Raw genomic sequence first — 27,834 nt, forward strand, 5'->3', positions numbered from 1 at the left:
TAGGTGAATTGCTGCTTGGAAAGCAAAAGCATCGGAACTATCCCCAGTCAGACTGGAGCATGGATTCTATCCATGCAGTTTCTCATCAGCACATATCACCTGAGAATAGAAAACCTAAGAGAGAGTTGTTAGCTTTCTGGAGCCATAATTTGCAATTGGTGAGGTAGTGGCCAAATTATGCCAGTAAAACTATCAGTGAGTTATTGTACCTGTGTGGGGCTTTTAATGTTAACCCCACGTATCTATCGGGGTACTCTGATTAATATGGGTATTCTGGCTGGTTCCCATATTCCAAACATTAATGGAACTGGCCAAACATCCCAATGCAGAATCCTCCTGAAAGAGTCTTCAGACTCAGGGGTGACCAGTCATGCCGGAGTCATTGGGATTGTTTTGACCATACTTCACCACACTGGTCGGCGTGGATTTGTGACGGAGGGTCACGGACTGGTTCAGATGTCTCTTGCCGCTCATATTAACCGCGTGGCAGAAAACTAATACAAAAAGAACACTTGAATCAACTAGACTTAGAAAACGACAATTTAAGACGTGACGACAAAAAAATCACAGGTTATCGTTCGCGCGGGGGGGGGGGAAGCCTATATAACCTTGCTCACTAAATGACGTAAAACTTTGCTCTCAACATTTACAACAGCGCCCACGGGTGGCCCACGCGCACGCGCGCGCCGCTCCTCGCCTCGCGAGCAACAAACCAATCAGCGGGGAGATGTGAGGCGAGCGAGCCGAGTGGGCGGACACAGCAGCAGCAGCAAAACAATGGAGGCGTGGTCCTCGCCGAGCTTCGAGGGAGGGGAGAACGAAGGGGCGAGGCCTCCATTGCGCGGGAAATGCGAATTTCGCGCGTTCGGGCTTTGGCGCTCAAATGCAGCAGCGCCGCTCTCTCCCTTCATTCATTGTCCGCTTCCTGGAGCCATCTTAGGCAGAAAAGCGGCTAACGCTCGTCGAGCGCACCCGACCGTAATCCGAGGCATCCTCGGCGCAGCGACCGCACAGCTTCGCGAAACCGACTCCTTTGGAAAGCCGACAACCCAGTTCGACTCCAGGCTGCGATATTTAGCGTCGGGACCTGCTCGTCGAGTGCGAAATTAACGCCGCAAGTTGGACGCGCGACCTTGGCAACAAAAGAAGCCATTGCTTCATTTTTCGGGGTTCCCTCCCGTCTCTTCGTCAGCCCCGGGCCGGTCGGGAGTCGCGTCTTCGGACCGGGTTCTCGGCGCCGTCTCGAGGCCCATCACCTCGGGGAGATCAACAATCAAGAAAGCCGCGCGCTCCTTCGACCGGTGGTGGTGGTTGTTTTTCTTTAAAAAAAAAATTGCCCGAGCCGTGATAACTGCCAAATAATGTCTGCTGACAGAAAGCTGTTCGCCGCCGCGAGTTACCAGCTCAGCCAACTGGACGGTGTCGGCGGGGCCAGTGCCTACGCGACCCCGCAAGGCCCTCACGGCAGGACGGCACGGCCTCGTCTTGGCCGCCCCCCGGTAAAAAAGTGGGGGTGCTACCCCCCCCCCCCCCGCCTACTCCACCACCCACACAACAAGCCTTGTGAGAGATTTGAGAGAAATGTACGGTGGATGTTGAGTGCGAGGAAGTTAGAGTGTGTGTGTGTGTGACTTGCCGTGGCTACTTTGGCGAAACTTTTGCGCGCAAACTTTTGTCACAAAACCATCGTCACTAACATCACCACCATCGCCATCACCACCATTCCTCTACCCCCCCCCCCCGTCTTTCTCTGTCTCGTCGCGAAATGGCTGCTCGTTTTCCGTACAGTAGCGGGCAGGGGGAGACTGTGAGAGATAATGGGGGGCTGTCTCCACTGGCCTCCGGGGTTAGTTGTTCAGTTCGAGACCGGACCCAGGTCCATTATCGATGAGGGGGGGGGGGCGCGGAGGATCGATGCTATCTGACTATCGCGCCCCCCTTTCCTCTCCTGGTTTCAGCTGCGACAGCTCTTCCCCCGCCCGCCCCCCCCCTCTTGATATCTCACAAGTGTTAAAATGTATACGATGTGCAACATTTTGTAGCGCCGCTAAAGTTGGGGGGCGCGAGGTGGGGGGGGTGCACTATCCCGTTTCGCGGCGTCTAAATGTGTTGTGGTGGACGTTGATTGTTGATCTGAGTGGGGGGTAAGGGGGGGCACCTTTTAATCGTTACTACACCCCCCCCCCCCAAAAAAAAGTAAAGTTATTTGTGTACAAGATGTGCTTGTGTTGCTAATATTGACGGGGGGCCACGCTGGTTCGCTTCGTAATAATTTTGGTATGGGGGGGGAGCGTGGTGGGTGGTGGGATTTGCCCCCCACAACCTTAAATGTTTGTAGTGTTTATACGGCTCTGTATTATTGTGGCGTTTTTAAAAGTTTCTGAGTGTGCGGTTGCGGTGTTGCTGTTTGAGCTCCGGCCTCGTTGGCTGCTTTTGTTCGTGATGGAGGCACAAGGCCTCTCCCGAAGCCAGCTTAAACACACACACACTCGGGATGCCGTGGTGCTCATATTTTGACAGCAGTTTTGTTGTTATTGTTTGTTGTGGATTATCTTAGTTGATTCGCGATGTAAATGTTTTTTTACATCTTTAATCAATCCAGGATAATTAATGACACTTGGAAGTTTAGACGTGTATATGAGCAGCTAGCGCTGGATTTGAATGTGGAGAGACGTCTCTCTTTTTGAGTGTCCCCTCACGGCCTTTTGGGTCGTTTTGTGTGAGACGGGATCACGCCGTTCATCGGAAAACAAAAATACACAAATGTACGGAGTGTGTACGTTGACAACCTCTACCTACTGTTGTCGTTTTGTGAATCCACTGAGACTTTGCGTGGGGAAAGATGCACGTCAGAAGTTAAGCACTTGCCTACAAAAACTAAAATGTTGAGTGGCTGTTTATGCGTTGGATATTTTATTATAGTCTTATGTGCACATGCACATTTGTCAAACCACTGCTGGATGAGGGCCCCTCTCCATGCCGTGTCATTGGTTTGGGTTGTTTGACCATACTTCACCACGCTGATCCTGCTTTGGTGGGCAACCTATAACCTGTAGTGCACGGATGGATGGTCCATCCATCCGTGCACTATCCAGACTCAGACCTGCTTAGTTTCCGAGATCCGACTGAATCAGGCGCACTCCTTGTGATTTGGTCAGTGCATTGTATGGTATATATATTTAGTGTTGTTTTCTTGGATGTGGCTGTCCAAGTGCCCTTGGCTTTCCAGGAATGTTGACCGGGACCGAGTCCAAGAAGAATCTTCGTCCCCTGGCAGGGCAAGCTGGTGGGCTTATTCACAAAGGGGGGTAGCCCACCCCATTGCCCACGTGGAAGCGGGCCCCACCAGAGGCTGCCGTCACTTTTGGCCACAAGCTTTCAATGTAGCTTTTGATGAAGCTTGTGCGAATATCTTCCCGTCGACGGCTCCCCCCCGCCAGCCAGTCCATCCACCCAACCCATTCGCCGGCCAGTTCATGAGCCTAGGCCTCCAGAAGAATGGTGAAAAGGGCTCTGTGGGGGTGGGGATGGGATGGAGAGGAATTCGTATGGCTTCATTCGTCAAGAGGAAGATTGCAGGCGCATTTTGCGTGGTTGTTTCGAGCTGCCGCTCGCTTCGGACCATGGTGTAAGCTTGTATTTGACAGTAGTACAATGCACACTCATTTTCGCGTATTCACATTTTTGAGCACTGTTTCCGAGCCGGGTCTAGCTCATAAAATCCACCAGGGGGTTGATGCATTTGTTTGTAGTAATTGGCCTGGGTGTAAAATGGTCTTTAAACAACAGTACAATACGATATTGTATAACAGGGATTTATACAGCAGGGTCTAAATGCGACCACATCTCAAAATTCTGTACAAAAACTGAGCATATTTTATAGAGCAAGGCAGTCGGTCATTGGTCTCTATGCAAGTCTGTGAGTCCCCATGTGAGCCTATTGGTCTCTGTGTGAGTCCATACAATAGAGCTTGTATTTATGGCATCTAAATGCCGACCGCATCTTGAGGCGCTGTACAGAAACAGTGAGCGCATTTATTTTCTAAATAGAGGCAGTCAGTGATAGGCATTGGTAAAAAGGAAGCTTTGGAGCTTGGACTTGAACAACAGCAGGGAGTTGATAGCGTGGATGGCTGGAAGAAGCGAGTTATATACAGTGGACTCAGAAGAGGAGAATGAGTGACCTACTGAGTGTTGAACATTAAACCATAGTGTCTTGAGTGATTGGGTCTTTAGGTTCCTTGTGTTCAGTGTCTGTCACTAGAAACATAGGGTCAACCGACTGTGATGCCCCGTGCTGATGTTATGATGGACAAGCCTTTTGCCAATTCACTGCTGGATGAAGTCCTCCCAACGTGTGTCGGCCATGAAGATTGTTTGACCAAACTTTGCCACGCTGGTCAGTGTGGGTTTGAGAAGGGGTGGGGGGGGTCGTGTGTAGGGTGGCAGTGCCAGTTCTGATATGACTCGCCACTGATGTTGGCCTTTGCCATTAATTTTATTTGGGTCACTGGGCTTAGTGCGATAGCCATTGTGCCACCCGTTCCAGCCCAGTGCCTTGGTGGAGCAGTAATAAACTCATTAGTGGAATGTCCTCTCCCGCCACATAATTAGCTCCACTTCGAAGAGGGCCGTGACAAGATGCGTGGGCTTTTGTCTGCTGTGTTGGCAATGAGCTGAGGGTTCCCTTGGGCTGGGCCATGCTGATGAGCATCCATTACAATGAAACCACACGGCTTGCCGGTGCTCAGAAGGTGGCGCATGTCGGACGTGGTCAGGCGCTGGCGTGATGGTCTTGGTCTCATAGAGACGGTGCATGTATGCAGAATTGAGCCATTCCAAGTTTCATCACAGGGAGATGATCTGTAGATAGGCAGCAAACAATTCCCGGTGCGGGAGCTATTCAGCGGTTGTTGATTTTTCAAAAGAACCAAACAAAAATTATCTTGCATTTCCAAAATTCCTTGACATAGGGGCTTACATTGCACTCCATTCATGCTAGGAGAACGTCTTTAGAAAACACAATTCTTAAAAAAGTTAAATACTAAAATATTAAAATGTTATTGTATGTGTCCATGCCCTGGTGTTTTGGCAACTTGCAATCCCAACCATCTAATGCATATACACTTATTGTCCTGTGTTGTTTGACAAATGCAATTATAGATAATTGTGCACTTTGTCCACAATTTCTGATTTAATTCTAAGTGCAAGTTATTTAGGGATTCACGACAGGCATCGTCCATGGCATTGGAAAGTTAAGTTTGTAAAATGCTGCATTGAACTTTTCCTGTGTGGCTCATCATCATGAGCCACACAAGAAAACTCTTGACACACAAAAAAAACTATCCAATCTAATTTTGACAAACGATTTAAACAGACGCGCTAAGGTGGATTTCGGCTTGGGGGAATATTGTTTTCAACTGGTTTGCGTTTACAGTGCGTTTTGGGAGTGGCTCGGAAGAGTGCGTTATGTGTGACCTGTGGCCACAGGCAGCGTTGCATAAAATGGCGTCACCAAAAGAGAAGTAGAATAAACCGCACGTGGGAATTAAATTATGAGGTGTGGGCATAGTGCCGCCGCATTTCAGAAATTACGGAAATACTTTAAAAGCACCTTTGCCTAAGACGATGCTGCGCACCCTTATTCGCGGTGTTGTCTCCCTTTAATCTGAATGCAGTATGATATTTTTTGGGTGTAGGCCTATTAAAAAGGGAAGTATGAGGGAGAGACTGGGAGGGGAGTTGTGGTTTTGAACAAATTTGGTTTTGTCATTTGGATTGCTGTCATTTTGGCCATCCAAGTAGCAAACCGAAAATTTGGTTGGACACATTTAGGTTGGAGTAAGCCAATTGAATTTCAAACTTTTATTTCAACTTAAATTTGTCTACAAGCTATTATGCGACAGGTGGCAATCTGACGGTCTGATTCCATTGATGTTAATGTTTGGCATGTCATGATTTGCCTGCCTTGTGATATGATGAATTGTCACTATTTACAGTTCTGTTTGACTTCAGGAACATATCTTTTTCTTTTGCCATTGTGCATGTAGCACTTACATGGGTTACCTGAACCAATCGCATGCAGAATGTAAAATAATTAATGATAAATTATAGACCTTTGTCCATCCACTGCTGGATGAAGACCTCATGCTGTGTCTGTTATGGGAGTTGTTTGGTCATAATTCATGCCAGGTCAGTGCGAGTTGGTTAAGGGGAGCCACTCAGGACTTCTTCATATAGCACTGGCCACTGATGTTAGCTGTGGCCCGAAATTGAACAGGCACTGCCAAGATCATGATGGCATCGTGGGCTAACCACCATATAACATCTTTAATTGATTTAAATCTATAAATTGGTGGGTCATTACATTCCTAATGACCTGTAATGATTATGGACTGAATGGGATGATGCCTCGCATTCAAATAACCCCCATTGTCTCTCTATCGTGGGGGTCATATGGGCATACTTCATCACACTTGGTTATGGTGAGCATAGACGGAGAAAAGTACAGTACAACAATGTATTTTGCCTCTTCTGATAATGTAGCCCACCAGCAGCCTACAACACCTGTTTTTATGCGTGGTGGTTGTCCACCCAAGAACTATGCAGGCTCAAGCCTACATAGTTTCCGAGATGTAACGATATCTCCCGAGTGATATAGTCGCAACCTAAAGTACTACACAAATAATCAAAACTTGGCATTCATATTTCGTAATTTTTCCTGCAAGCATCCTTCTGCGAGTTGTTTCAAAACCTTCGTCAGTCATGTTGGGTTAGGCACGTGTATCTTGGAGCTAATTTCCTGTAAAGAAAAACAAGGCTACCCATATATATGGAACTTGTTTTAATGTTTATTTCTTACTTTTGCAGAATTTTTTGGGCATTAGTAAAAAATGTCAACACCCGGATTTAAAATTGTAGGGTAAAAAAAAGAATTTGGAGCCTGCCACCCCATCTTTATGAAAGGCCTTTTTATCTCCACCAGATTTTTGGTGTTGGAGTGCCCCTTGACAAAATGCAAAGTGCCACTTTTTAAAAGGCAAAATCGGTCGAAAGACGCCTTTTTTGCCGAAATGCGAAAGCCTGCTCCTCAACTTAAGAGTTGGAGTGATACAAAAATAGCAGCCATGCCGGTATTGCTGTTGTTTAAAATCGTTCATGTGTGGCTTTGGTGTCACCGGCTTACAGCGTCGCCCGGTAAAATGCGGCGTTCGGACGCTTCTTAACCCGGGCAGCTGCGATCGAACGAGTCCCAAGCACGCCTGTGTGTGCACGCGCGTGTTGAGTGCACGCTTCCCCGTCCCATCGAGTGAAACCAGTGGTTGAATCCCCCTGGGTGAGTTTTACTGTCGCCACTTGATGGAATCTGACCGCGGGAGCCCGAGCAGGTGTTGTGCTGTCACTCGAGGGGGGTCGGAGTTGATGCTGGCAGGTGTTGCGCTGTCAGGAGAGGAGTCAATGGGCCACTGTGCTTGCCCCCCCCACACAGCTGCTGACAGTGAGGGTGTAGTTTGGCTGTCGCCATTTCTCCCGGGGGTCTGGACCACGGAATAAAAGAGTCTTCACCATTGTTTCGTGCAGGGGTGAGTGAATTAATTTCATCCGTGATTTTTTACTTGTTATGAGGCCTACCAATACTGTGGAAAGTCAAAATCGGTTGCCCCTTTTATAGCAACTGTTTCCTGCCATAAGAATGTGGATTTTTCACTGCCAATGGTGAGTGATACCTGAACTGCTCCTGCCCCCCCCCCCTCTTTACCAGCCTGGACTAACCAATATCAGTGAAGTATGGTCAAACAAGACCGATACGGTCTTGAGAAGCCATGAGCAGCGGAGTAATGTTAGGATGGAAAATTATTTTCTTCCAATTGTGCCATTACAAATATTTAGTTTTGCTTGAATTAAATTGATACATTTTGTATTCAAGCCTGGTATATTATTTATTGTATGGGTTTTTAGATATTTTTACAAAACATGTTTCTAAAGAGGCTCTCTAATGTTGCAGTATACAATTTTCATTTTACCAGTGTTTAGAGGTTGTTTCAACTGTACTGGATTTGAATGTAAGGGTTGTCATTGTTTTAAAAACTGGATAATTTGCAGGTAATTATACTGGAAAAGTATTAGCAAGGAAAACAAATACCTTTATCATCCTGGTCGTGTAAAACCAGAACAAATTTATAAACCAAGATGTATTGATGGAATCCTGAAAATAAATTGTCGATTTGTAGACAAGGCTCTAAACTATATTTAATGGTACTCTTTGGTTCTTTCGGTAAAGTCACGTAGGTAGAAATAAAATAAAACAAATCACGACGTTTCGATCGCAACAGAAGCAATCTTCATCAGGTGGAACAACCACACAAGAAAATGCTGAATGGTCTTCAGTTTTTTTTTATTTAAAATGAAAACGGCAAACAGGGTTGCTGGACTCATTTATTTCCATGAAATCAGATCAAACAATAAATATTTATATAAATAAATTTGCTCACTTTCACTTTTAAAGGAAGGAGTGTTCACCTGCGAAATTGCTTTGGACTTGGCAATCACTTGCAGCTGGCAGGATTGGCCAAGTGGCTTTCTTTTTTCCCCGGTGACATTGAGCCACGTTTTCTAGAAATCCGCCTGAATTGTATCGTCATCATCACATTGGCTGTACGATGTGCTGAACGTTGCTATTGTTATCTCAATGTAGTCGCCCACAATTATTACTCAACTGCTTCTCGCTTCTGACAACACCACTCCGTTTGTGAGCATCGGAGACGTCTACCAACTCAAAAGCGCGTGAAGTGCTGAGCGGTGCCGCAGTGATGAGCGCGCACCGTACTTTGAACGGAGAGACCTGAGTTGAATCTCACTTGCTTCCAACATCGGGGGGTGAATATATGCATCGTTGTTTGGCTTCTCCGAGGTCTACTCAGGCTTAAAATTAGTACAGTACCTGGTGCATTTTTAAAAGAACATCAGCGCTGGGGAGACAAAGGTGGCCGGGCGTGGTTCTCACCACAGTCTGTTGAAGGCTATATGGGGGATTGTCTTTTTTTACGTGTAATTGCATATAGTGGGAGTCGTGGTGCAATTGTTAGCGCACTGCATGCATCGTGATCCCAAGGATCCAAGGTTAGATTCCCAAACATTTGACCTTCAACATCAGTGGGATTTGGTATTTGAGCCCCTCCTGGGCCTTCCTATGGGTACCCAGTATGGTGTGTACACAGCAGCACTCGTACGAAAACAAAAGTGACCAGTCCTAGTGCTGTCCACACTATTCTGTGGTGGTCTTCATAGGCGCTCGCTTAGCAGCATTTGCCCTAAGTCTCCTCTACTAAGCCACAAGTCCCATGATTGCCTGTGATACTGTGTATCAGTATAAAAATAAAGCTGAATTGCAAAGTAGTCCACCAGCAGGGCCATTCCCAAAGGCAATATCTGATAAGGAAAAACGAGGAACGTTTTCTCGCGCGATTGTAATTTTTTCGCGAGTTTATTAATGAACTTGAGATTGCTTGCACAGCAGGAACGAACTTGGGCCAGCATCGCGAACCGTTTTTTTTCCTGCTTATCTAGCGCCGACTGGTGTTGTTCGGCGAGAGCGCGAGCGAGTTGGTCGACCCTGATGGTCAATCGTGCGCTCGCATGCTCACGCAGGCACCATCTGTTTCCTGTCTGGTCTCTCAGACGCTGAGCGGTTCCTGCATGGAGTTTGGGCCGCCCGCATTCTCACTCACACGCTCGTGCCATTGCTCGCTCACTTCTTTTGTCAGGCGTGGCACCCCCGTGGATTTAGATTATGCGTGCATGTTACCGACCGAGGTTAATGAAGGTTGTAAATATTTGTTATTGGTGGTGGTGTTGCAGCTTTTGTTTTGAATGTGTCATTGAAAGTTTCAGTTGTGGTTACGATTTGCGTTAGATTTTTTTTCCTGGCCTGCGATGCCTGTGCGGTTACTTCATCCATAAATTGGACCATTTCCTGAACGCTCCACATGGCTGTGCACAGAGGAATTTCTCTGGTGTGCCATTCTGAAGGAAGGCAATACGTGGAACTTGGAGGATGATGATGACAATGGTGACGGTGGTGATGAGAAATTTACCAAACTTTCATCGCCATTAATATATTAAGTATGAGGGATCGGAGCAGCGGTGGCGTAATGGTTAGTGCGTTGTGCATTGAACCCGGAAACCTGAGTTTGATACAAGTGGCGAGTTATATCTGAATCGGTTTGGGCCCCTCACTTACCAACCCTGCACAGACCAGCATTGGTGAAGTATCGTCAAACAACCCCCACAACTAATTTGGCATGTAAAGGCAGGAGGCCATCATCTAACAGTGCTTTGACAAAGGGCCATGAACTAAAATGTTCAGGAGCACCAACAAAATGAGCAACGGCGACTTCATCAACAATTTCCATTCGACGTCGACTCATTTTATATATTTTTTGCAAGCAAACCAGAGTACAGTACTCGGCAATGTTACATCTCGTGCGTGTGTAATGGGTAAAAGATGTGCAGCGGCGTCCTGAGAAAGTCGAGGCACCAGCGAAAGGCCAGTGGGTTGACGCTGCCCGAAAGCCGCCGCACAACTCGTCCATTGCGTAATTGAAGAACCCCCCCCCCCCGGGTTGGTCGGCCGCTGCATCTTCCTTCCCATGCCGAGTGCCTCCCCCCCCCCACCCAACCCACAGCAAACCTTGAAAACCTGCCCCCCTTTATAGTAATAATAGTAATTTAGCACGTTTGGTATTCACACCATTCTTATAGCGTGAGGCTATCACAAAGGCTCTGTTTGTCCGACGGGTATAGTCTGCTAGTATGGGCGATGTCGGTATGCAGTTTTTACCCGTGATGCCGGCATTCATGGCCTACTTTTTTTTTTTATAACGATACAGGATTTTTAACATCAACTGTGAAGCAGACGGCGTATATATTTTTATTGATGCACCGTTCAGTATTAACCAGGATGGCCACAGGGCTTTAACCACAAACCTCTGCAGCAATCTTGTCGCCGCGCTACCACACCGTGATGCCACCTTTGGCTTTCTCCACCCTCCTTGTTTCATTCCTTACTCCTCACCCCCTCTTATGTGTGCGTCTCTTTATTTTGTATAAAGAGGGCACCTAGCTTGGTGCAAACACTGGTGATGTCACTGCCACTTGGTGGCAAATGGCTTGTTGTGCAGTAGTATGCGTGTGCACGTATGTTTGTACTTTTTGTATGTGCTTGCATATATGTAAAAGATGCTTTATCCATAATGTAGGTTCTTTGGGTTAGATCGCGTAAATATATAAATTTGTCGTGAAAACCTGCCACCACCCGACACACCCAACTAGTAAGGGTTGTCACGTAAACAGAACGTGCCAATTCCTCACTAGTACAGCACACCGGTGTGTTGGAGAGCCAAGCCACAACATTTACATTCTTGAGTACGATGCTTTATTGGAGCACTTGCCCCAGTAGTCTGAGCTATGAATGTGGAAGTTTTGTCTTAATTTACGCATATTTGTGTATCTGTCTTTGCGTGTGAATTGTGATGCAGGCGAAGAGAAAGTTGGAGTTGGAAGTTCCTGACCACCAGTACCTGAGCGGGGAATTCCACACGCCCAGGGGGAAGGGACGCACGCCTTATCGCTCGCACAGCCCCCGCAGTGAGTGCACGGGGATCCCACACGACCTATGTGTGTGTGTGCGCGCATGCATGTGGCACTGTGTAGGGAGCAGTAGTGTAGCGGTTAGTGCACTGCTACAAAACCAAAGACCCAACTTCAATTTCAACTCGTAGTCAACAATCTCTAACCAACATCTGAATCAGTCCGAGGCCTACCTAGGTCGGCTTTGCCTTAAATTCGTTTCTTGTTCAGAGTTTGAACATCGCTGGGGAGACAAAGGCGGCCGGGCAAGGTGCTAGCCACCACCCCCTCGCGTGCCGTGCCAGCCTTCATAGGTGCTCGCTAACGGCACTTGCCCCAAAAGTCTGTTTAGGCTACGGAGATACTTTGTTGTCTCTCTCTCGGGTGGCATGGGTAGTGATTAGAGCACTACTAGACCTGACGACATGAGTTTGACTCGTGGCCATTGCCAAAATCAGTGGTGATTATATAATGAACATTCTTTATTGACCAATTCCATTACCAATTCCATTATTGCGTAGCACATGGGAGGAAACTGGAGCACGTTGATTTTATATAGCATGGATATGCAACCACATCTAGATGCTGTATACAATATAGCATTTAATGGATACTAGAGAGCTTCCTCCGAGATTCCTTTAAGTGACCTCTGGTCGACACAGTAGGGGACAGCACTTTCCCACTCACTCTGTAAATCAGAGCAATGTTAGGTGCATGCTGCCAGATCATTTTAATTCTCTGAGCTGGAATTCATCCCAATGTAATCATTGGTGACAGGGTTGAGATGATGAATTTGCTACGCATTACAACCCAGTTTAATCACAAACGGCTGCCTGGGATCCACCCTAGAATTTTAGCGGTCCCAGCTAAGTGCTCTGACCTCTGTGCCAGCGGCCATCTTCTTACACCAGCAGAGACCTGCCGGTGCTCCTAGCCGGCATGTGCCTGCTCTTGCGTCAGATGGCAAGGTTGAGCCTGGATAGTGCTCGGATGGGCGACTGGCATGCACAAGCAGGTTGCCATAGGGCCACTCCTCCGCTCCCTCACTTGGTCGCTGGCAATGCTGCCCCGTGCGTCCCGAGTAGATTAATCGCGGAGGAGAGCAACTCCGAGGTGGCGCGTGGTGGAGACGGCCTCGGTCCATGGCCTCCACGCTACGTGCGCACGACCCTCGGCACAGAGTACAACACACGGGTGGGAAACCTTACAGCCCGTGGGCCGGAGATAGCCCATGGGCTGGATACCGGTGTTAGAAGGTGCTGCCTGTCGGGCTATGCGGTGGGCAGAAGCGGGCAGTTCAACCAATTTCATCGTCGTACTCTACTTCTGTGCCCCTACATTTATGCCACCTTATCCACTTCAACCCGTACTGACCATTGTCTGAAGTATGCTCAAATAACCCCCCGCGGCTCGCACGGATTGCTGAACGGTCCACACCAAGTACATTATCTGCCGGAAGCGGGCTGAAGCGCCGGTAATTCTCAAACTCTGCCGAGAGCAAGTCGTGCGTGATGTTTGGCAGTAGCAGGAATGAGAAAGTTGTGGGGAAGATATTGACCCTTTGGGCAAAGTATAGTGACATTTTCATGACAAACGTTCAACAAAATGGTTGCATCCACCCAGCGTGTTTTGGCTCGGTGTTCGTACAAACATGAAAACAAAGGAAATAAGCAGGAGATGGCTGCTTTTTATACACGCACACATACACGCCCACGTGTGTATACACAGGCACACACAAACAGAAAGGGAAGTACCCCTGATTGTGCCCTGTTCAGGGGAAAATTAAGAAGTGAAACGCAGGGCATTGATCATCTTCATCAGCCATGGTCTATCCACTGCTTGATAAAGCCCTCCACGAGTTGTCATCCCTCGCGGTTCCACAGCGCAAAGCCCCCATCAAGCTTCTACGCATTAGCAAATCTCATTGCTTCATCTCCATGGTGGTCATCCTCTTAGGGGTGCTTCTTCTTTCGTGTTTATAGGTCACAGAGTAAGTGGGAGAGAGAAAGTAGATTTTTTTAAATCCCAAACCCAAGCAGCTATGAAATAGCCAAGAAGATGAACCTGGGAACCATTGAGAATTGTCGTCTCCTATGATGTGAAGGTTTTCCACTGGTTACTCCAGTTTCCTCCCATATGCCGATCATGTTTTTTTGGGATGAAGAGGATGATGTTTGCTGATGTCGAGGTGGTGTATGTGTGCGTGTGCGTGCGTGCGTGTTTCATTACGGAAGCTCCCAAGTCGCCTTCGGAGCGTTCCCGCTACGACACCTCGCTCGGGCTCCTCACCAAGAAGTTCCTGGGACTCATGAACCAGTCGTCGGACGGCGTTGTTGACCTGAACCGCGCCGCCGAGACGCTGGCCGTGCAGAAGCGGCGCATCTACGACATCACCAATGTCCTGGAGGGCATTCACCTCATCCGCAAGAAGTCCAAGAACCACATTCAGTGGGTGTAAGTAATCCCATCCGGGCTGCGGAATCGCTGAATCGGAGATCAGATGGGGGGGGTGATCCGGTCGGAGTGAGGGCTTCTGCTTGTGTTTGTTTTTGTTCCCTTTGTGCTTGTGTTCCCTTGTGATGGTGTGTGTATATATGTTTTTCGTGCGTGTCTTGTGCGTGAGTTTGCGTATGCGTGCTTGGGTCCGTGTGTGTATATGTGCCTGACCACACGCGTGTGTGTGTGGGGGTGCGGTAGTGTAGTGGTTAGGGGCACTGCACTACTAACGCGATGACCTAATTTCGATTCCGGCTCACGGCCAACATCGGTGATGAATAACTGAACTGGTACAGGGCCTCCCGTAAGTCGATTCAGCCTTAAATGTGTAAACATTTAGTGCCATGTGTAGTTACCAGCATTGGAGAGACGAAGCTTGCCGAGGGTGGTGCTGACCACCCACCCTCTTGTGTGCCTGCCGGCCTCAACAGTTGCTCCCTAACATCACTTTCTCCCAACAGTGTTGTCACGGCTCCATTGGGGACCTTTTTTTTTTGTCTTGTTACTACTCAGCGGGCAGTCGCCCCTGGAGACTGGTACCCAGGCCCGAGGGCTGCCCCAGGAGGTGTCCGAGCTGAGTCGCAAGGAGCGCGCCCTCGACGACCTCATCGGGAGCTGCACGGCCACTCTCAAGCAACTGACAGAGGACTCGCACAACCAGAGATATCCTTCCCTGCACTCTGCTGCCACTCCCTAGTGTGCCCACATTGCTCCACATTTTGGCCTCGGAGCGCTGTGGCACCTACACGAGGTGGGGATGGTGGGGGGGGGGGGGGGAGCTCCGTGCCGTCAGAATGGAGATTACTTTTGAATACTTTGCAACTAAGGTTGAAAGTTATGCCTTTGCCTTGTTCGTGTGTTTGTAACAAGTTAGGGAAGGGGCTGGGGAAGTTGTGGGCGAGGTTAGGTATGGTGACTCTCAATGATGATCCACTATGATCAATGCTCGGACCAACTCTCAGACTGACCTACATACGGAGTCACGCTCACTCCGACTAACCGACTCGGATGGCTGATGGTCTGTTTTAGCGTTGACGTTTTTTGCAGTCGGCATTCAATTGGGATGGGTTTACGTAAGTGTCGCTGTTCCCCTTGACACTGCCCCCCCCCCTCCGTGCCGGGGCCTCACGCTGGCGTACGTGACGTACCACGACATCCGCGGCGTGAGCAGCCTGCGCGAGCAGACGGTCATCGCCGTCAAGGCGCCACCGGAGACGCGCTTGGAAGTACAGGACCCCGCAGAGGTAGCCAAAGGGGGGACGGGTTGTGGGTATAGGGGCAGTGGAGGCGAGATGTTAACTTCCTCACCTGGTATGCAGTAGGTCGGTCATGGGTTTGATTCCGACCCCGATGCCTGCTGTATTTTTGGAGTTTGCATTTGTCTCCCCATGGTCGCCTGGATTTTTCTCCCGAATCCTCCAGGCGTTTCCCTCCACAGTTAGAAACATGCGTTTATAGTATTCAGCTGCTATTCATTTCCACATGATAAGCCACTTCGTTGAGCTATCATTTGTGGCCTGGTCACTTCTGAAAAAATAGCTGTATAGCTCAGTGGGTCTTACCTGGTAAAATAAAATTGTTTTGTCGTGTAGTTTAGACACACAGACGAAAAACGTTCCGGGCCCGAGCCTAGAATGTTCGCACCGTGGTTCTGTGATGAAGCAGCCCTTCTACATTTAATTGTCTCTTTCCACTTGTCTGTGTTGCGTTTCTTTCGGAAAATGTTCACGCTTTCCACCAAAGGTTGAAAGGGTGTTAATGCGTTATTACCTCCGTCTGTAACTGGGGAGGCGCATTAAACCTTTTTCATGAGTTTTATTGCTGTTAGATAATTTGTCTACAAGGGAGAGATCAAAAATTACTTGCAAATATGACACCAATGTGCATTGAGAAGCCGTCATACTGTTTGGTCAGATAACCCCCCCATGAACCTCTAATCCAGCATTGCATGGCAAAAGGGCTGTACTTGTACTGATGACGGACGCTTGTGTTGCGCCCGAAACGTGATTTATTTTATTTTCTACCTACATGACTTTACCAAAAGAACCAAAGAGTATGGATTCCTGCAGTCACGGAAGCTTCAAATCAAGATTACTTGCTGGCCTCTTTGGTTCTTTCGGTAAAGTCACGTAGAATGAGAGGGACGAGACTGTCGGGAGGACAGCGCTGTCCTCCAGACAGTCTCGTCCCTTCACCTGATGAAGGCCGCTTGTGTTGTGGCCGAAACGTCGCGAGAATATTATTGTGTTATTTTATTTTATCAATTTATTATTTTATTCTCATTCTACGTGACTTTACCGAAAGAACCAAAGAAGATGAATCCTTGCAGTCACGAAAGCTTTAAATCGATACTTGCTGGCTGTTGAGTGGTGGCCAATATTCACCCCCACCCTCTCCCCCTCAGCCTTCTCCTCCGCTCCCTCCCTCGGTCGCTGGCATTGCTGCCCCGTGCGTCCCGAGTAGATTTTTTTGCGGAGGAAAGTGACTCCGAGGTGGCGCGTGGCGGAGCTGGCCACGATCTCAGCCTCCCCCGCCACGTGTGCATGAACCCTCGGCACACGGAGTATTGCAGCAGGGAGTTTTTTGTTGTAAAAAAAAATAGAAATAGTCACTGATGAACATTTTAAATGCAGTGCTCTACTGTAGTCCTTGTTTAAGTCTTTTTTAATTTTTATATCTCGATGTAATCTCAGTTTAGAAATCTCACATTTTGATGTATATAAGAGAGGCTTCTGTTTGCGAGAGCTTTGATGGCCATCAATTTCCTTTTCGTAGTCTACAAATGCCCGGCACAATAACACTTGAAATTAATGATTTCTGCATCGTAGATCCGTAAGAATCCACTGCCTTCATCGAGCAGTGGTTTGATGATGATGTTTTATTAATACATTTTTCAGACAATTGATCCATGGCTGTTTCCTTTGAAAAAAAATTGCAGTAGTTTTGTTCCACCGACTAAACAACTGCACGTAATGCAACTTTTATGCAACAAAAAATATTTTACATTTCTTGCCAATCTTTATCGTTTGTCTCGCTTGATTATTTTCTACCCTCCGTTGTCTCAACGGGCAATCTCAGCTCCACTGAGAATGCCCAAAGGAAGTAACAAAATACTCACCAGAAGGGGAGTTGAGCGTGGAGACGTGCTCTCACCATCGTTATTTCTAGCAACATTAGAAGCCATTCCCAATCTCGGCTTTGTCGAATTTGATCATTAAAACCACAAACGGATTTGGGACGGAAACAATTCTCACGTGACTGTGTATGTTGACGTTCCTTCACCGTACGTAGCCAACCATGCAAATCGTAGGCGCAGGAAACAATTCACCCATGTCCAATCGTTGAAGTTTATCCGTGTCTCGCGTTCTGCTTCCGCAGAACCTTCGGATGCACCTCCTGAGCAAGCGGGGCCCCATCGAGGTGTACCTGTGTCCCGACGAGGCGCCCGACAGCCCCATGAGTGGCACGAGCGGTGGTGCCGGCGCCAGCTCTGAGCTAACGCCGTGCACTCCGGATCAGCAGGGAACTTCCGGCGAGGCGCGGGGAAGGTCGCCGGACACCACAAGCAGAGGTGGGGGTCTTTGCCCTTATCCACATGTGCCTACCGACTGTAAAGATGGCATCAACCAATAATCACTAGTATATGTTGGCCGAAGTTGAAAAGCTGTTGTTATATCTGGGGTGGAACACCAGATTTCTCCATCGCTATACTTAAACATATTTTAACGTAAATCACTCAAACCACGTGCTCACCAGTGGTCAGCTGCCTCCTTATCACTTATCTGTCGCTACTACCAACCTGTGAACTTGACTTGTTGATTCCTCTGCTTATGTTGAGGATTCATTCTGCCGGACCGATTGTTTTGTCTCATCCACACTGTTCAACCACCACAACTCTGCAGGTCACATTCTCACCAACCACTCGCCACACTGCAGCTCATACGTTACACCAAACAACTTGATCATCCACTCACCACGCTGCAGGTCACACTAAAAAAAACAACTCGCTCACCCACTCACCATACTGCAGGTCATACTCTCACCATCCAACTCATTCACCCACTCACCACACTGCAGGTCATACTCTTCCCAACCAACTCACTCACCACGCTGCAGGTCATACTCTCACCAACCAACTCACTCACCCACTCACCACACTGCAGGTCATACTCTCACCAACCAACTCACTCACCACGCTGCAGGTCACAACACTTCTGTCTGTTTCTTTCTTCGCACCGCTAAACTTTAGAATCCGCTCCTCCCATTCTCTATTTCCAAACTTTTATAATAACCTAGCTTCATTTCAAGAAACGTGTTTTAACTCTTATCAATTACCACTTTGATAGTGCTGTTTGCTGCTGGTCGCTTGGCATTTTGGATGTTTTATTAACTATATACACACATTTATATTACCCTCATTAACCATGGCTATGCCTATTGCTCTAAATCTAGCTACATTATACAAATAGAACATACCCCTAAATGTAACTTGCTTTACCTATAACTCTCCATGGGTAGCAAAAACTGATGCTAACCTGTAACTTACTCTGAACATACAAAATCTTCACTTGCCCCCTAAAGTGACTGTAAACTTAATGATTGCCCATAGCCGTAACGTCGACTCTAACCTATAGCTATAATGAATGTACCTCCTAAGTTCCGCCTCGTGCCTGGTTCTACAGACTCGGTGAGGAGAGACCTGGCATTGGCCCTCATGGCGTGCGGCAGCAACGACGTTTTAAGCCTCGACGGCGCATCGGTCAACTGCTTGGCCGTGCCGGTGAACGTCGAAGAGAACGGAGCGGCGCCTGGCGGTCCATCTCCGCTCGGCACGCCGCGACGCAGCCTGCTCATGCAGACTGAGGACCAGCTGCCCTGGGAGACGGAGACCAGCGGGGAGCTGCCCTTGGTCGCCCTGTCACCGCCGCTCGGTCCCGAAGACTACCTGTGGAGCCTGGCGGAGAGCGAGGGCATCAGTGACCTCTTCGACATTGGCACCGACCTCGGCTCGCTGCTTGTGTAGGAAGGTGGGGGGAGAGGGAGCGGCGGTGGCCGCGGTTTGGTTGCGAGGTGCCGCACGCCAGACGGCAGAAGGAAACCCCCCCCCCGACGGCTCGTGCCGCCGGCAGTGGCAAAGAGTGTCGGGAGCTCGTGAGCCGAGTGTGTGCCAGCGGAGACATTGATAAACTTTTTGCCAAAGCTGCGCCCCCGATTTCATCACCCGGCCTCGACTTGCACGCAAAATCCCGTGATCGTCTCCAGAGCAGACGATCGTGTTGTCATCGATGTCATCCGTCATATCTGTCGTCGAACGGGTTAAAGGTTTCAACACATTAAATTTCGTGTTTATATCCTTTTATAACCGGTTGCCGCGCTAGTGTTGGTTGATGCGTGTCTGCGGAGAGTTTGGGTGGTGTGCGAAGTTGGTGGCTTGTGTTGCTTGGGCTGCTGCCGATGTGTTTCGCCCGACTTGCTATTGAACTTGGCAGCAGCTAGTCATGTCAACCGTACCCAGAGCCTATTTTCTGGGTCGCTGCTAGACTGTAGTAGACACATGACGAGTAACCACAGCCATAGCGAGACGTTTACTGGACTTGGGTAGTGCTGGGTGCCAGGAATATTTTCCGGGTCACCGACCTGGATGGACCCAGCTGAAATCAAGCCGTGACTGTACTTATCCTTTCGACCAATTTTTGTTATTTTCCCACTTCGTAAGAGATACATTTTAAATGTTATGTGTGAGAAATTATTTTAAAAGCATGTTGTTTAAATATGAAATTATTTAATGATTTCGGTTTAAGCTCGTTTTGGTGGGCATTACTTGCACCACGGCACGTCGTTTGTGTGAATATTAATAATGTGTGCTCTTTACACTTGTGTTTACAGCGAGGGTGGGGGTTTAGTGCTGAATGCTTAAAGGTGGGACACTCTAAATGCCTCGGTATGCATGGAAAGGCTATGTTTGGCCATCAAAAGATCTTAAATTGTTATGTAAAGCGTTTGTCTATATTTGGGGGGTGCGATTTCCTCGTGTTTTGCTTGGATGGGGCAGGTGATTGGTCAGGATGCACTGAGGACACCCTTATGTGTGTCCTCGTTGATTTGTACACTTTTTGAGATAAAAATCTTCAAGATATTTGAAAATAACAAACGCCACTGCCCGTTTTTGCTTTTAAAATTATCGACCGCGAGTCTCGTTGCCATGAGAACTCAAATTTGATTAATATTAAATGGTGCTCCGAGTAGAGTGGTACGACTGATCATTTTTTAAGCGAGCACCAATGATTAGAGGTTTTGGTGGGGGGGGGGGGTATGGTCACGTGTACAAACGTGAGCTCGGCTCATGAGCGATAAATTAACTTTTGCATGCCGTTGTCCGGTTTCCGATTGTGCTGTAACGCGTGACAGCCACGGTACGTTCCACCTCGGCCGTGGTCACATCGATCGTGCTGGATGACAAAAAAAATAAAGTTTATGGACGCAGATGACGTGAACACACGCTCAAGTCGTCTCTTTGAGAGGCGCAGCAGAAGAACACGCGCATCGCGGAGCGGGCACGGGGTTTTGAGTCCAGCACTCGCCGACGAGGGGAAATAAAGTGCACCCGCGCCCTGACAGCCACGAGAATGGGCGAATGAAATGGATCAAGGGAGAGGAAACCCGAGGATAGGAATTGCTTTCGATGTGGAGGGGGGTGCGGCGGGGAGACGGGAGTGACATTCTGCAAGTGACTGGGGGGAAAAAAAATCCGATGCCTCGGTCTGTGTGGGCTGTGCACGCAGACGTGGCTGTCGGAGGTGGTGAAGGAGGGCGGGAGGGCTTTGTCAGCCGCTGGGGTTTTGCGTTTGGTGACCGTGGCCCCTTAGGAGCGAGACGGCCACAATTGCAACCCCACCGCCGCAGACTTGCGGCCACGTTCACCAATTCACACGCAATAATAATAATCGTTGTCGATACTGCCGTGCAGGTGTCCATCACGAGGAAATGAACAATCGCTTTTTTGACGGTGCAGGGGGGGGGGGGCTAGGGTTTCTTCAACGACATTTGGCGTGTGGTGGTTGAAATGGGACGTGGCATTATCAGCTGCTTTGTAAATTAATTTGCGAAGAGGTAGTATAACAATATTAAGACTTGTTTTTTTCTGCCGTTTGATATTTTTTGGGAAATATACACAATGCATATATAATTTACAATAAGCAATATGAAAGTGTACAATGTTGTCGTTGCAATGTAAATAGTTTGTACAGTTTGCTGTGATTTAATAATTCCACGAACAGTATTTCACTTGCATTGGACCAGAATTGTGGAGAAATTTGTATTGAATCGTCCAAGCTGCTGATTATCGACACCTTTCGGAATAATTGGCACAGCACCTCGGAATTTGTTCAGTGACAGAATGAAATATCAAGGTGCTGAATTGGTGCTGGAGCATGTGCTGTATTAGAGGCTCTCACGTGAAAATATCAACATTTGCTCAGATTCACAACTTTGAACATAGCTTCTTTAACAGAGGTTATATGCCAGTGTATAACAATTGTATACTGTATATTGTCTTAATTCAAAACGACATCGCTTCTCAATGCACTTTGCTCACTGCAGTGAATGGGAAATGGGGAGTGATCATGATTTTAAAGAATCGCTTGTCAGAAGATGTTATTAAATTACTGATACGCAAGCTGTCCATTGGCCGCCTGCCTTAGAGCCAATTACGTTTCCAGTACGGCTTACTCCCAGGTGCTGTTCCCTTTTCTGCCGACACCTCGAATGGAATCCTCGTCGTGTACAGCGTTGGTTTCCGAATGCTCATCCTCCACGCGTGACATCGCTCGCTCGCATTCGGCCTAAACAAGGGTGGTCGGAGTGACGCTCGGCTCGTCCACGATACTTACAGATGGGCCCTCGACCGCACAATGGTTCTTCCACTTCAAAAGGGCCCGCAGATATGCATCTCTCTTCTCTTCCGCTGCACACTTCCAGTGGCAACTGGCGTGTTTCTAATTTAAGTGTAACTTCTGTCACTGCAAAGGGCCTGTTTGCGGTGACAGAATAGACTGTGCTTCGTGTGTGTCTATTTAACGTGACCTGCCAAAGGTATTTGAAACTCCTATTTGGCCCTCGGTAAGGAAAAAGTCCCCCCCCCTCCCACACACACACCCTGTCATACAGTGCATTGTTGGAAATAGTCGTTCGAAGTGTTATATAAGTTCTCCCACTGGCCACTACCGATGTGTGGGGGGCGGGAGGTAGCGTTCACCACTTACCTTTCAACGCGCGTTTCACGTGAGCCGCCTATAACCCAATCACCTGCAATGCCCCGAATTCTTATCGGGTCTGAATAAGCAAAGTCGAGTCGTTTTCCTCGATGGCGCTTGAATAAGTGATCATTGTGCACCGCTTGTCGACGAGGCGAGCAGCAGAGGGGGCATTGCAGCATCATGTGTTGCCGTCTCGGGCTTGTATTGTTTAACATCTGCACTTGCCTCTTTCACCAACCCGAATTGATGCAAAACAGTCTTGAGTCTCACTGAGCCTCAAATTTCGAGAGGCTCAACGGTGCCACCCCTGACCTGCAAGCGTGAGTTGGCCCTCATCCAGCAGTGGATTGTACAATGTGTCCCGAAGGGGAGTCGTCACCACTGCCCCCCCCCCTCCACCCAAAAGCTTCAGGCTCTCACCAATGCTGGAGCATGCCCTGTTTATATAACATATTCTTAATCTTATTTACGCTTTAGCCTCGTTCTTAACCAAGCCGGGTCACCTCGCCGAGCTGGACGCCCGATTGCACGGTGGTGCTGGGAAATAATTTGGCGAGGGGAGAGCGATGACGAGAGCTAGGGTGTGAGTGGGGGGGGGCTTGGAAAACACGCTATGGGGACGCTTCCAAAACTGAATCCATAGTGCTTGCCACATATAGCCGTCAGTCTAAAAAAAGAACAGTATCGCGGTACAGAATGTAAATAAGATTAGTTTTACACTTCGTGGTGAAAACCTGAAATAATTCTTCGTGAGCTGGAGGGACCATAATGCAACACTGTAGAGAAACAGAAAACGATTGTGGACACGTCACGTTGCAGCGGGTTTTCGTGGCTGTGCTGTGTTTAGGTCAGGTCTTCGATGGTGTTTTGGGGTTCTTTGACGATGTCCGACGTTTCGCTGCACATGATATTCAGTTCTTAAAAGCAGTTACCAGAACTTGCATTGAAACATTGGGCATCTCCGCCGAACAACATGCAGTGAAACCCGAAAACCTATCGGAAGTGATAATAATTGGATTGACCTAAAGTTTCATTGAACAAGCATGAATTTATGGTAAACCTTTACCATGAGCTCGTGTTTTTTTCCCTCCATGAGTTTTTTTTAATTAACAGTTGCTGTGCTGTGGATGTGCATCCCTCCCCGCTGTTGTATTGCCCAGTACTGTGCATGTGGTGCATTGTGGTTTTATAGTGGTGGGTCACGTGTGTGAACATTTAAAAAAAATGTGCTCGCCTCTTCAGAAGAAAAGCAAAAAATATATCAAATTTACCTTCACCGTGTTTGCATTTCTAAGCCCAGCGTTTTAATGATACGTTTTGCTAAATTTCATTTAGGATTCGTACTTCATGCAGTACGCGCATATGGAGCTTTTGGGAAAAAAATATATCAGAGAACGTGTTTGTGAATACGGTGTTTCAAGCCATCCTGTTGGGCTTTCTTAATAAGCCCGCCCCATCTTTGTGTACTAATCGACGTAATTAAATAAGTGCATTACTGGTAGGGCTTTCTGCATTAAGGAATAATTGAATTCATGTGTGTAATGAGTACCTTATCCCATCCTCTGCCATTCTCCACCCATTCTCTAAAATACATCATGCACTGAGGGTTTCTCAACGTTATCTTTCATTTTTAGATTTAAAGCGTTTGTGACTGCAAGGATTCATCTTCTTTGGTTCTTTCGGTAAAGTCGCGTAGAATGAGAATAAAATAATAAAATAAAATAATACAATGAAATTCTCACGACGTTTCGGCCACAACACAAGTACGCTAAAGGCCTCCAACTACTAAATGCCTCTGTTGATATGTAGACTTTGACTTTAACATAGCTATTTCTGTCACAAGCTAATCCCTCAGCTATTTCAATGCTAAATTGTCATGTTTTGATATGTAAACTTTGTCAAGCCGCTCCACGCCTCTCACCGAGCTTAAAAGACGCTACGAATCTTAGCAGCGTTCATTGAAGCACTGTCGTCCCGACAGGTCTGTTCCTTCACCTGAAGAAGGCTAAATGTGTTGTGGCCGAAACGTCGTGAGAATTGTCTTATTTTATTTTATAGTTTTATTCTCATTCTGTGACGTTATCTTTCTTTTATAGTTTTCGAAAATTCTAAATTGAATTTAAGGATTTCTGCCGTTGCAAATACCCCTTTTGTCCCTTTCGGTGTTGCGATGCCAGAGATTTAAGATCGTTTAGGGAACGTATGCAGCCCTTTTCAAGACGTCTGCTTTCAGTTCCTCACCACTTGTTGACCGACTTTTGCACTTCCAAACCTTTAGCACCACTAAAACACACGTGTGTGTGTGATACACGCATTACGGAACTTTAACCTGTATATTTGGACCGCCTTGATAGTGCGCAGCACCAGCAGCTTCCATCGCACAGCAATTGGCGCATTATTTTGCCACCTCATTGGAAATGCTAAATTTCACACGTGAGTTTGTAGACGATACCACTAACGCTCCACAAAACCATCTGTTGCGGTATGTTATTATTTTAGGAATATCTTGATCAAAAAGTGCAGGTTAACCTTGAAACATGCTCGGGTATTATCACGTGACATGTTGGGTTTTTATTTGCTTTTCCAGATGAAGCCCATTGCGCTATTAACTATTTTTCAGAGGTGACTTGGCCGCACATGACCGCTCATTGAAGTCGCATCATCATATGTGGGAATTCAAGTTTTGGACAATTTTGTGAATCCGAGTTCATTGTTAATGGTGGTTTAGTTGAGTCCATGTGGAGCATTTTAATCATATTGGTGCTTTTCTTAAAATGTTGCCATGGTTGCAAATAATCACTCGTTCTCACAACGCCGCAAATATATTTTTTATATATATACAATATGTGCACAAAAACAGGTCCACGCAGGGCATCTTTGAAGGATTTTGTAAGGATAACCCCAAGCAGTTGGACATACATACAGTGGACCAGCACTAGTGGTTAAACACGATTCGGTTACGTTATCAATGTAATACAACCAATGCCATCTCGTGCTACCAATCCAACAATTGTCAGTGTGCCGCCTCTGATATGGTTACTATTTTACACAGGTGTTTGCGCGTGTCATGTTAAGTTAAAACTGGTGTTTAAAACAGCCCACCTTTACTACAGCAGGGGTCTCACAAAGACGACTACGTATGCCTTATGTGGGTCAACCATTCCATGCAGACGGATGAACAGGTCCTCAGTGTGTGGAATGTTTCAATGGAGTCGTAGGTGATGTTAGGAAACGCCTCCGCATTGCTGCATGGTGTTCACGGAATGCTTTTGATAACCACCTAATTATAATTTTTCCAACCAAAGGCAACATATTATATTAAATAGCAGGGATGCTACCCTGGTGTAGAGAACTTGCAAATTCAGAGTTGGCCGGTTCTCCCAGCGCAGCATTTGTAACGATGCGCGTGTTTCTTAACACCCACCCACCTCTTTCCACCATGAAGCATACATGGATACACCGCAGTCGATCAAAAGATCGTGTTTGGTTGGGTAAAGTTTGCCCGGTGTGGAAGAGTAGGCCAATCACCCTATACAGGGGGGGCTCTCCAGAGCGCCTAGTGGTGGCGCTTTTCCGCACTTTGTTTTGGTCGAAACTCCGCCTCGCCTTCGACGCATTCTAAAAATGAATTTTCCTCCCAAGAGCGTTGAGGGAAGTTGCTTAATGACCGAGGGTCGCCACCCGAATTGTCCTCCCCAGGCTTCGTTTGGTTGTTTTCACTTTCGAGCACACTTTTTTTTGGGTGTATATATCATAATACCAGGTCGTCATCATCATCTGGCGAGGCTAGAACAATCCAACGTTTGATTCTACGTCTTGTACTTTACACGTGCCTTGTACGCCAATGGCAGAGGTGTTTGACCTGAGCCAAGAAAATCGTGACCCAGTGTCACCACCACCACATACAGTAAAGCAAACAAAAGGACCGTGGTGACAAAAAGCAGCAGAACTTCCAATGTGTAACACAACGTAAATACTAAATAATAAAACAATTACAGAGTTAATATTTATGGAAGGGAATATGTACAGATTGCTTTGTGTGGTGTGTTTAGCAATTATATTAATATTGAAAAAAAATATGTTCCTCTTAAAACATTTTTGCAAAATGCGTGGTTTTAATAAATTTGATCTGACAGACAACTTATACGGGTCATGATTTCAGTCCCAGTATCAGCTTGACCTCGAATCCTGTGTGGGTATGAGTGCGACTCCAGTGTGACATGGCATGCTCGTGTGGACAGCTGCCAAGACGGAAGCCACAGTACTGCGCTAACGATATGACAGTACAACAATGGGTTCTTGAGTTGATCTGTGCAGAGATTTTTTTTAAGTGTTACCCACTCGTATGCGTGTTGTATTTTCTCCGGGTACTCCAGTATCTGGAGTAGCTTCAATGGTCGTATAGTGGTTAGTGGACTGCACTGTGAACTCTGACCTCAGTTTTATTCCAAGCCATAGCCGTTCCCTTTAAACTACTGACCAGTATGGTGAAGTATGGCCAAACGAAGCCCATGACATTCCATGGTAATGCCGTCAGCAGAGGACTGACTGGGTTGTATTTAAATTGTATTATTTACTCTATATTTTGGCCAAATTACTCAGCACATGCCCGATCTTGTCAGATCTCAAGTCGAGCAGGCTTGAGCTTGGATATTGTTTGCGCTGGACTATTTAGAGTGCATAGAACAAGTGTCTTGAGTTGCTGCGTGGTTTTGTTGCCAGCAGAGGGTGGCGAAAACGACTTGTACTGTACATCTATGTTTCCTGGCATGACCAACTCGTACTGACCAGGGTACAAGTACTGTATGGTCAAACAACCAGTCATCCAGCAGTGGATTGACACAGGGCTGAGATTGCAATTATTATTGTTGATCTAGTTTTGCACTTGTTTACACCATGGGGCCTGATGAGATGTTTGTTATGTTTCCTGATGACCGGTGTTTAAATTGGCACATTCATCGTTACACTAATAGTAGCTGCAGTACTGAGTAACTAGAAACCCCCTTAATAATTACGTTATACTACTGAATAAACACATTTATATGAATCGATAATAAAATGCATAAATCTCGACTTAAAGCTTTCGTGACTGCAGGAATTCATATTATTTAGGTCTTTCAGAAAAGCCATCTACGTGGCTTTACCGAAAGACCCAAAGAATATAAATAAAATAAAACGAAGACGGACGCTTGTGTTGCGACCGAAACGTCGTGTTTTCTTTTATTATTTTTTCTTCTGTCTACGTGACTTTACCGAAAGAACCAGAGAGTATGGATTCCTGCAGTCACGAAAGCTTCAAATCACAACTGAATATAAATAAAATGTATGTTGGGCTGTTCGTCAGTAGATGGCGGGCCTGAATAACTTATTGCCCAAGACTCGACTCACGCGCCTGCCACGGCTGCGTGTTCGTGTGTGACGTGCGGGGGGAGCGGTGGCGTAGCGGTTAGCGCTA

General features: G+C 47.2%; 1 protein-coding gene across 1 annotated transcript; it reads left to right on the plus strand.

Annotated features, from left to right (window-relative positions):
* The first annotated feature begins 777 nt into the window (after positions 1 to 777).
* LOC116945158 (transcription factor E2F3-like) lies at positions 778 to 26,519 on the plus strand. The gene is made up of 7 exons (XM_032959352.2): positions 778 to 1,499; positions 11,538 to 11,646; positions 13,863 to 14,082; positions 14,638 to 14,787; positions 15,254 to 15,368; positions 17,503 to 17,695; positions 18,807 to 26,519. The coding sequence occupies exons 1-7, from the start codon at positions 1,362 to 1,364 to the stop codon at positions 19,145 to 19,147; spliced, it is 1,266 nt and encodes a 421-aa protein (XP_032815243.2). The 5' UTR covers positions 778 to 1,361; the 3' UTR covers positions 19,148 to 26,519.
* The last annotated feature ends 1,315 nt before the right edge of the window (positions 26,520 to 27,834 follow it).

The sequence above is a fragment of the Petromyzon marinus genome, chromosome 23, assembly GCF_048934315.1.
Source record: "Petromyzon marinus isolate PM22_M1 ecotype Great Lakes invasive population chromosome 23, UKy_Petmar_22M1.pri1.0, whole genome shotgun sequence".
NCBI lineage: Eukaryota > Metazoa > Chordata > Hyperoartia > Petromyzontiformes > Petromyzontidae > Petromyzon > Petromyzon marinus.